Here is a 10,605-nt window from a genome sequence, read left to right as displayed (position 1 = left end):
GATAGATAGACGACAGACAGACAGACAGACAGACAGACAGACAGATAGATAGATAGAAGATAGATAGATAGATAGATAGATAGAGATAGATAGATAGATAGACAGACAGACAGACAGATAGATAGATAGATAGATAGATAGATAGATAGATAGACAGACAGACAGACAGACAGATAGATAGATAGATAGATAGATAGATAGATAGATAGATAGATAGACAGACAGACAGACAGATAGATAGATAGATAGATAGATAGATAGATAGATAGAGATAGATAGATAGATATAGATAGATAGATAGATAGATAGATAGATAGACAGACAGACAGACAGACAGACAGACAGACAGACAGACAGATAGATAGATAGATAGATAGATAGATAGATAGATAGATAGATAGATAATAGATAGATAGATAGATAAATGTATGCATTTATTCCTTTCATGTTTCTTTGTAGAGTCGAAAATGAGAAAGGCTTTTCGTGATAATTTCTTTTATGCGATGTGTATAACCATCACACTTACGTTAAGGGACGTTTCAGAACTATTTATTGCCTCCTCAGTATTAGACACCTCTCAAAAACAACGGTTCTGAACGGGTGTTGGAGATTCTTCTGAAAAATCTGTAAACGAAATATTTGTTGGTGCGTATGTCGGATACACAGGAAATATTTGCCGAAATACGAACGTTGAAATCTCACGCGGAGAAGAGCAGGCGTTTACCTGGATGAAGAATGTGTTTGAAGTACTGATAGACAAGGGCCTGCTCTCCAATCTTTGCAATAGCATTCTTAGACACAAGTGACCACGGAGAACGAAGAACAGCGATTGGTTATGACACAGAGAGCCACGGAAAAGATCTATGCCAGAAGTATTATAATGAATGCTTATCCAAAGTAATTCGAAAACGATTAGAGTGAAAATTGTGATTGTAGAATACCTACAACACAAATACCCCTGGGCAGGATATGAGGGAAGGCTCGTATACAACGTGTGGATCTGTGCAGTTGTCGAGTAATATCCAAGGGATCGGAAGAGGCCACTTGGATTGACTCTAGATGATATGAAGATGACATAGCAAAAAAGATTCGGGTACAGATGGATAAGAAAGGCGCAGTCAAGGGGATAATGGAGGCGCATTGTGGCCAACGATGTTGAACGATATCTGATTGATATAACCATATTCGCTTGGCTACTTTTGCGTCTACACTTCTCTACATTTTTTTAATGACAGAAGTCTTAATTAATGCGGTTAATTAGAGATGTGGTTGTTGTTATTGTTGTTGTTGGAGGTGTTGGTGGTGTTGGTATCACTCTTCAGTCCAATATCAATTCATTCGCACAGGCATAGCCGAGATGCTCTTGATCTTCAGACATGACGTATCTCAGACTATATCATTGAAACAACCTTTAATTCAGATCAGTATTTAGGGATAAGGTTGTTGTCCTTGCCCCATGTTAGCGTGTTTGTGTCAAGATTTATGTTTGTGTTTAGGGTCTAGAAGCCATTTTGCTTCTCGTTTCGCGGTTCAATAAATTGCTAATATGGAATAAATCCCAAAACAGAAACGAAAACTGATAATAACATGATTTTTAAGATGGTGTCCCATACATCGCCGCGATCCAAAGACCGACACAAGTAAAATAATAAATATTGCGCGTGCGTACGCGTGTGTGAATGAATGCGCATGCGTGCATGTGTGAAAGTACGTGTCATCGATCAAGTTTGTCCCTACCAATACCCCGTACGTGAGATTCCACCTCTATTGTCAACGGAATATCAGCAATATTTTAATCAATATTACTTCCCTGTGTTGGCTGATCAGCTGGCAGAAATTCGAGAGTGTCGGCTTCAAGGAGGCGCTTAGTTTCGTCTTTAAATAAACCGAGTTCAATTCTGCTCCAGCCGATTTATTTATTTTTTTTTCATCCGTTTCGTATCGATAAATATAATACCAATATCATCGTGGCTCTCCGTCGTTTACGACGACGAGGTTTCCAGTTGATCTGATCGACGGAACAGTCTGCCTGTGAAATTAACGTGCCACTGGCTGAGAACTCCGCAGACACGTACACCTTTAACGTAGTTCTCGGGGAGATTCAGCGTGACACACAGTGTGACAAGGTTGGCCCCTTTGAAATACAGGTACAGCAGAAACAGGAAGAAAGAGTGAGAGAAAGTTGTGGTGAAAAAGTACTGCAGGGTTCGCCACCAGCCCTTGCTAGAGCTTCATGGAGCTTTAGGTGTTTTTACACTCAATAAACACTCACAAAGCCCGGTCTGGGAATCGTAACTACGATCCTACGACCGCGAGTCCGCTGCCCTAACCGCTGGGCCATTGCGCTTCCACACCAATAATATATATATGTTGGAATCGATTCCAGTCGGGCAATTTTTATGTGATGGCTTAACTTGCTAGATATAATAGCAAAATTTAAATCACACCACACCCTAATATGTATATTACTCAGAATAATGTATTCAGGGTAATGTTATGTTAATGCTTTTCATCATAGGTTTACTCGATCAAAGATGACCACGGGTTAAACAATAACAACTGGCTATGCCAACAGGAATTAGGGTCATTTGTCAAGCATTAAATACCAGACAGGGGATGTGGCATAAATTTATAGGAGGAGAAATAGGTGTTTAAGTAAGACATGATTCACTCACAGATATCCAATGACTATGGTCACTACGAGTAGATTCTGGGAACATTAGCCATGAGGAAAGTAGCCTTAACAATAAGCAGCTGGTATATCAAAGGCCTCATGGCAAACAAAAGAGAGAATTATAAATGCTAACTCACAGTTAGAAGAGGGACTTTTCAAGATAACATCCTCTTCCTACTCGTTTTACTGTCTGGCGCTCTAATACCAGTAATTTGTGTGTTCAAGTAGACTGGAATCGGTTGCAAACGTTATGAAAGGATAATCAATAGTCATTTGTCGAAGTACGAAATGAGAATGTCAATACGCGGATTTACTGGAGGAAATGATGTGAGATTCGGATTAGGAAACTGCGTCAAGGCAACCTGAAAGAGAGAAAAATTAATTAGGATTACTAATATCATATAATGATGGCATACAGATAAAAGGATTAGACCAAATACAGGTTTACAAATAATTAGGAATCGAGAACTAGACGGAATATAACACGCAAGTCAGGAGGGAATATTAAAGATGCATTATGTTAACCCTTTAACTGCGAAATTAAATTTCATGATTATTCCGGCAAGGATGATAAATATCCAACAAAAATAGAATTGGTATTTTCTGCTGGTCCCGTTGCCTCAATAAACTTGACAGATCTCCTCAAAAGGTAGCTTCAAACATGATATTCCTCAACAAAAAATAGATTGCTATGAATTCCAACCACGTTTCGTGGTTCGCTACCTCAACATCTCCTTTATAGGATCCAGTGGCCAAAGACATCATCAGGAGGAACCACGTCTGTTTTCGGCCCCTACTCCTCTACCGTTTTCGATATGGTGCCCCTCCCTTGCTTTCGGAGGTCCCTTCAGCTCTGGTGTTGAGTGGGTTTTTCCTTTCTCCTTTGTTTTTTTTTTTGACATTTTGTTCTTTGGTTTCTCTGATGCAGCATCAACAAATGGCAGAGAGCGAATGACCATCCTGCCAAATTTCCTTTTAAATACTCACCGGTAGGCTCCAGCAGTCAGCACCAGCTAACTGTCACGTGACACTATCTAAGCTTCAACTGACCAATGGAGGAGAAGGACACGTAGTTTAGGCCCGCGCCCTCTCTAAACCTACCTTCCAACAGCGTCGTGTTAGTTTCAGTTCCAGCAGCCAGAGCCGACTAGCTGTCTTGTGGTACAAACCTTCGAACTAGCGGGGAGGAGAGCGCGCAATGAACGAGATCGCTCCCTTGGCTCAGCCAGTCTCGCCTAACGACGCTATTTCCCAGTCGGCATGATATGGCTTCCGAGCCATTTCGGGTCTTCTCGTTTCAGCCATATATGGAAGCTGGCTTTTTCGACTGCCTCCTGTATCCTCCTTATTACTTTTCTCAGCTCTGAGTTCGAAAATGCAAACCTTCTTTTAAATAACATCACCATTTTCATTCCAAGAAAGCCTCTAGCCGCCATTACGACAGTCCACCCCTGTTCCCCTTACTCTCCAATTAATCTCTCATACCTCTTCTCCTTCCGTTGCTCTGCATCAGCGATGTTCTTTTCCCATTACACCAATTTTTCTTTCTGTGTTCCATAGGATTAAGTCCGGTCTTTTTCTTGTTTTTATGAGTGGAAATATTAACAGTCTTTCCAGATCCGTGGCCAGCTCCCTGCATCCCTTCCATCTTTCGTCTGCCTCCTATACTTTTGTTTGGGGGCCTGGTCTTATGTCCTTTTCCATCCCTCTGGAAGTATATCCTTCCGCGCTTTTCCACTTTTAGGAACTCTCCCTTATTATATCCCTCGATCTTCTCCTTGAGTGCTGCGCTTATGACACCGAAGACTTGATTGTGACGCCATGTATATCTATCTAGTTCTAGCCTGTTGTTTGACAGAACATGTCTCACTGTCGCTTTCTCTCCGCACCTACATTCATTAGTCGGACTAAATTGGCCGGTGAAGGCAAAACGTCGAAGGTAGACTTCATCAGGAAGGATGTTCTTGCTTTCCGCAGTTAAGAGCAGTGAAATTTTGAGTGGATGTATCTGATTTCCGCTGTAAAAGGGTTAATATTTAAAAAGGTGTTACATGAAAAAAAAAAAAAACAACAATAAAAAAAGTAAGACTTAATTATAATATTCTCAACGGGATGTTAAAGTAACAAGGAAGACTTGATAGAACAAAAAAAATTTAATAAATAAAAATAAGATTGATGACTTTATAACCATATCACTTTGAAAACACCGCTTCTCGTCCGATCACCGAAGTTAAGCAAAGTCGAGCCTAGTTAGTACTTAGATGGGTGACCGCTTGGGAAACCTAGGTGCTGTAAACGTCTTTCTATCCTTAGGCGCAGGAGCGGCTGTGTGGTAAGTAGCTTGCTTACCAACCCCATTGTTCTTGGTTCAGTCCCACTGCGTGACACCTCGGGCCGACAAAAGCCTTGTGAGTGGATTTGGTAGACGGAAACTGAAAGAAGCTCATCATACATATGTATGTATATATTTGTATGTGTGTATGTATATGTTTGTGTGTCTGTGTTTGTCCCCCCTCCAACATTGCTTGACAACCGATACTGGTCTGTTTACGTCCCCGTAACTTAGCAGTTCGCCAAAAGAGTCCAATAGAATAAGTACTAGGCTCGCAAAGATTTGCTCGACTAGAGGCGGTGCTCCAGCATGGCCGCAGTCAAATGACTGAAACAAGTAAAAGAGTAAAGAGAGAGACTGCATTTTGGAATACAGCAGTCAAAATTTAAAATACAAGTCGATTATATCGACCCCAGTGCGTAACTGGTACTTAATTTATCGACCCAGAATGGATGAAAGGCAAAGTCGACCTCGGCGGAATTTGAACTCAGAACGTAGCAAGCATTTCGCCCGACGTGCTAACGTTTCTGCCAGCTCGCCGCCTAACAACAACAACATCAACAATAATAATAATGGTAACACATGTAATACATGTTTAAAATTTTAATTTTAATCTTTATTTCTTATTTTCTAATTTCTTTCAGTGACCCTTGTGTTGGTTACAACCCTTATTTGCATATTTGGAAAGATTTCTGCAGCAACAACAACAGCAGCAGCAAAAACAGCAGCAGCAACAAAAGCAGCAGCAACAACAGCAACAACAGCAGCAGCAAAAACAACAGCAGCAACAAATGCAGCAGCAGCAGCAAAAGCAGCAGCAAAAGCAGCAGTAACAACAACAGCAGCAGCAGCAACAACAGCAGCAGCAACAGCAACAGCGGCAACAGCAGCAGCAGCAACAAAAGCAGCAGCAACAACAGCAGCAGCAGCAACAACAACAGCAGCAGCAACAACAGCAGCAGCAGCAGCAATAAAAGCAGCCGGACTACCAGCACTAACAGCAACAACAACAACAGCAGCAGCAGCAACAACAAGTAAAGAAACAACGACAGGTGGCAATCAGATTTCTTCGACCGGAAGTACAAAGATCTCGGCAACAGGCGGGAAATCAACCTTGACGAGTACCATTTCAGATTCAACATCCGCAAAAAGCAGCGGAAGTAGTGATGCGTATTCGACAGGAAGTACAAAGATCTCAGCAAGCGGGAAATCGACGTTGATAAGCACTCTTTTGGATTCAACAGCCGTGACACGAGGAGAAACAACAGGTGCAAGTGGCGTCACCTATGCAACAGGAAATGCAAAGACATCAGCGACGAGTGAAAAGTCAACTTTGATGGATCACAGTTCAGCCTCTACAACAAACAATAAACAGACTTCAGCTGCCTCTGACATTTCGTTCTCAATGACAACAATTAATCAACGGTCATCATCAAATAGTTTATCTACAAATGTAAACGCCAGAGCAGAATCAACCACACACTTATCAAATACATCAGACACAACAAAATCTGCCGGAATCACAGACGTAATATCTGGTACCGTTACTGCAAGAAGTTCACCGATTTCAGAATCAAGTTTCAGTTCAAACAACGGAAGCTCAACTGCGAGTCCCCTCTTCACGTCAACCAACAACGAAAACAGCTCATATTTTACCCAAGACCAGAACACCGAAGAAACGACGGTAAGCAACAGCAGTGAAGTTTCAACGGAAACAGTGACCATGTTTTCGACTGACTTTCAATCAGTGTCAAACGAACAAACAGACTACGACGTCTCAACCAGTGCTCAGATAGGTAAAACAGGAATGACCAAGGATTTCACTCAAGGCACAGGCAGCGGAAATGCTGCACCAAGCTGTAAGTGTGTTTATATAATGGTACAATAAGGGTGGCGAGCTGGCAGAAACGTTAGTACGCCGGGCGAAATGCGTTACCGTATTTCGTCTGCCGTTACGTTCTGAGTTCAAATTCCACCGAGGTCGACTTTGCCTTTCATCCTTTCGGGGTCGATAAATTAAGTACCAGTTACGCACTGGGGTCGATTTAATCGACTTAATCCGTTTGTCTGTCCTTGTTTGTCCCCTGAGTGTTTAGCCCCTTGTAGGTAATAAAGAAATATATATATGGTACAATAAAAACAAAAATGTTAGCGGTAATATAAATCACAAGTCAACGACAAAGTTCCTAAGCTGTCGTTCGGCCAATATAAATAGAAGCCAAATCTGCCAAAAGTCACAGTCTACCATCTTGATAGGTGCGTATGTGTGTGTGTGTGGGGGGGGGGATAGACTTATTCTGGAGCCTGGTGTAATTATCACAAATGGGACCTTAGACGTGTTTACGAGGGTTTACTTTGTTACAAATATTTGTGCCAGGGTCCTGATCCCTGGAACATTTAGTGAGGCACTGAAAGGTGTTAATAGAGATTGCTATCCAGTTTCTGGCTAAGCAATTAAGCGAAAAAACTATTAGGTATCCACAACTATTAGGTATCCACAAAAAGACGGGACTGTCATGGTTGTAACTCCTGTTATTACAGACCTCGTTAGGTCAGACAAGGTTTTGGAATGAACAAGAGCAATCATAGATTATGGCAACATCTCTCTCTCTCTCTCTCTCTCTCTCTCTCTCTCTCTCTCTCTCTCTCTCTCTCTCTCTCTCTCTCTCTCTCTCTCTCTCTCTCTACGCAAGTGTAGAAACCCTAACCAAGACACAAAATCTCGCTGGCAATTACATGAAACATCATATTGCTTATATCTCTAGAACCAATATACCAAAACAAAATTCTTTAAGCTCTAAAACGAAAATAGTACCTAAATATAAGTCGAATACCTAAGAGATTTTGAATTTAAAGACTAAAATCGTAATATTGGAGACTTTGTAGGTCAGTGACATATAACCACTGTTTTATGGTGTCTCATGGATTGGTAAAAGTAGCAGTTGTTCTGAGATCATTTCGTCATCTGACATGTGGCACATGGTGCACCTGTACAGATAATGTTGAATTGATGGAGGGAGTGGGCTTATGTGCAACACAAACATTTGATCGCTATAAGCAAATCATCCGTGTGGTTGTTCGGTAATAAATTGCCTAACGCCCATGCGTCGTTTAACGACGGGAGATCCTTATGTATGTGCGTGTTTGTATGTGCGTGTTTGTGTGTGTGTGTGTGTGTGTGTGTGTGTGTGTGTGTGTGTGTGTGTGTGTGTGTGTGTGTGTGGAAGCGTTAAAATTCACTACAGCTGTTTCGGTAGCATTTTAGTGAGGCATTCATAGATTACGCCATAGCATAGAACAGTAGTGGGTATCTAATACTCTGTGGCAGTATATGATCTCTGTATGAAGTTAGACGACATTGATAAAGGAAAAGCGTGTCTAGGTCTACACTGTTTAAGGTATTCAATACTGAGTTCCGTTCGCGAGAAACGGTATTGTGGTATTAGTTGGAGATTTGGCTGCAATGTATTGGAGATGCAGGAAGAATATATATTTAAGTGGCGGCTAATATATTGAATGCAATGACACGAAAAATTATTAAAACGTATAATTAATTGCCAATATAGTGTACACGTAGAGCAAGAATAATATTATCTGTAGATAAGAACATATTGAAATAACCAGGATAAACATTTTTATCAGTAAATATTGATGAATATTTTGTTAACAGTATTGCATGAAAGTAAATATATTTATCATCAATACTTCGCTGCGGTAGGGCGGTGAGTAGGTAGAATTGTTAGTATGCTGGCCAAAATGCTTAGTGGCATTTTGTCTGCCTTTACGTTCTGAGTTCAAACGCTGGCTTTGCTTTTCGTACATTCTGGGTCGATAGAAATAAATACCAGTTGGACACTAAGGTCGATGTAATCGACTTATCCATTGCTGGCCTTGAGCCGAAATTTGAAGTCTATATTTCGTTGTGGTAGGTCGGCGAGCTGGTTGGTTCATTAGCTGACCAAGCGAAACGATTAGAAGAATTTCGTCCGTCTTTACGTTCTGCGTTCAAATTCCGCCGAGGCCCTTTCGTCCTTTACGCATGAGAATTTTATTATTTAGTGATGAACATTTGTATTAAAAATACTGACACAACAGACACAACAATAAGCATTTCTGTTAATAATTTATGTAAGTAAATATTTTATGGAAAACAATGTGTATTGAGAAATATGTCTATGAACGATATTTTATATTACGTACCTACGTAAATTGCTGTGAGCAAATTTGAATATTCAGAAATATTTTCAACAACAATTTTACATGAAAATGTTTTTTATGAAAAATATTACTTATAAATAAATATTCACTAATACATATCAAATGTCGAAGAATAACTTAATCAGCAATATTTTCATCAATAAGTTTATGTAAATAAATATTTTCATCCACGATATTGCTAACAGGTAAATGTTTTTATCAATATGACGGTTGACAAATATTTTTTTTTTATCAAACAATATTACAAGCAGATAAATATTGGCTTCAAAATTTGGCACGAGGCCAGCAATTTCAGGGGAGGGGTAAAGCCGATTACATCGACCACGGTGATCAACTGGTAATTATTTCATTGATCCCGAAAGGATGAAAGGCAAAGTCAGCCTCGGAGGGATTTGAACTCAGAACGTTAAGACGGATGAACTACCGCTAAGTATTTTACCCGGCGCAGTAACGATTCTGCCAGATCACTGCCTTATAAGCAGACAAATTTTAATGTATACAAATATTAAACGTTTGCAAATATCGAGGGCAATAATATTTCCACTGATATTCATTTTTCACTTTGTTTTTGCAGGTAAACGTGGCCTTAACTCGCCTTGTTTGGATCCTGATTTTGCTGGCCGTTTGTAAGATGTAATATTTGTATATATATATATATATATATATATATATATATATATATATATATATATTATATATATATATATATATATATATATATATATATATATATATAAGAATGATATTATTTCTAAAAGTAATAACGTGAGTGGCTGCCAGCATACAGCCGTATAGGCATAGGGCTATATGCTCGCGGACACTAACGTTATTATTTATAGAAATAATATCGTTCTTTTATATTTATATTAATTATATATATATATAAATATATATATATACATCTAGGTATGTATATATATATATGTATGTATGTATTATATATATATATTTATTTAATATACGTATCTATATATATCTCTATGATATATGTACATACACGCATTATTATATATACATATATACATATATATATGTATACATATATATATACATATATATACATATACATACATACATATATATATATAATATATATACATTATATATATATAAATGTATATATATATAATATATATATATATATATATATATATATATATACATCTATCCACATATAATTTTTGCATATATATTTACTACTATGCATTCACAAAAACCCCACATTCGTAAGAAAATCAGGCGTGCATTTTCTCACTCTCACCTTTCCACGCATTCCTTCTCTCTCTCTCTCTCTCTCTCTCTCTCTCTCTCTCTCTCTCTCTACCCCTGGCCCTTTTTATATTTATCTAAACATCCGTTGTGATATACTGTCGTTCAAAAA

The 10,605-nt window shown here is 39.1% G+C and overlaps 1 protein-coding gene and 1 non-coding gene across 2 annotated transcripts; both read left to right on the top strand.

Moving 5' to 3' along the window:
* The first annotated feature begins 4,853 nt into the window (after positions 1-4,853).
* LOC115218694 lies at positions 4,854-4,972 on the top strand. Its single transcript, XR_003882250.1, has one exon. It is a non-coding gene; the product is annotated as a 5S ribosomal RNA (ribosomal RNA).
* Positions 4,973-5,645: 673 nt separating this feature from the next.
* On the top strand, positions 5,646-9,923 carry LOC115218524 (serine-rich adhesin for platelets-like). The gene is made up of 3 exons (XM_029788390.2): positions 5,646-5,872; positions 6,005-6,865; positions 9,799-9,923. The coding sequence occupies exons 2-3, from the start codon at positions 6,343-6,345 to the stop codon at positions 9,852-9,854; spliced, it is 579 nt and encodes a 192-aa protein (XP_029644250.1). The 5' UTR covers positions 5,646-5,872; positions 6,005-6,342; the 3' UTR covers positions 9,855-9,923.
* Positions 9,924-10,605: the final 682 nt, after the last annotated feature.

Source organism: Octopus sinensis, linkage group LG13 (genome assembly GCF_006345805.1).
Source record: "Octopus sinensis linkage group LG13, ASM634580v1, whole genome shotgun sequence".
In the NCBI taxonomy this organism is placed as follows: domain Eukaryota; kingdom Metazoa; phylum Mollusca; class Cephalopoda; order Octopoda; family Octopodidae; genus Octopus; species Octopus sinensis.
The sequence above is the reverse complement of the archived record's forward strand: the minus strand, read 5'-3'. Positions and strand labels throughout refer to the sequence as shown.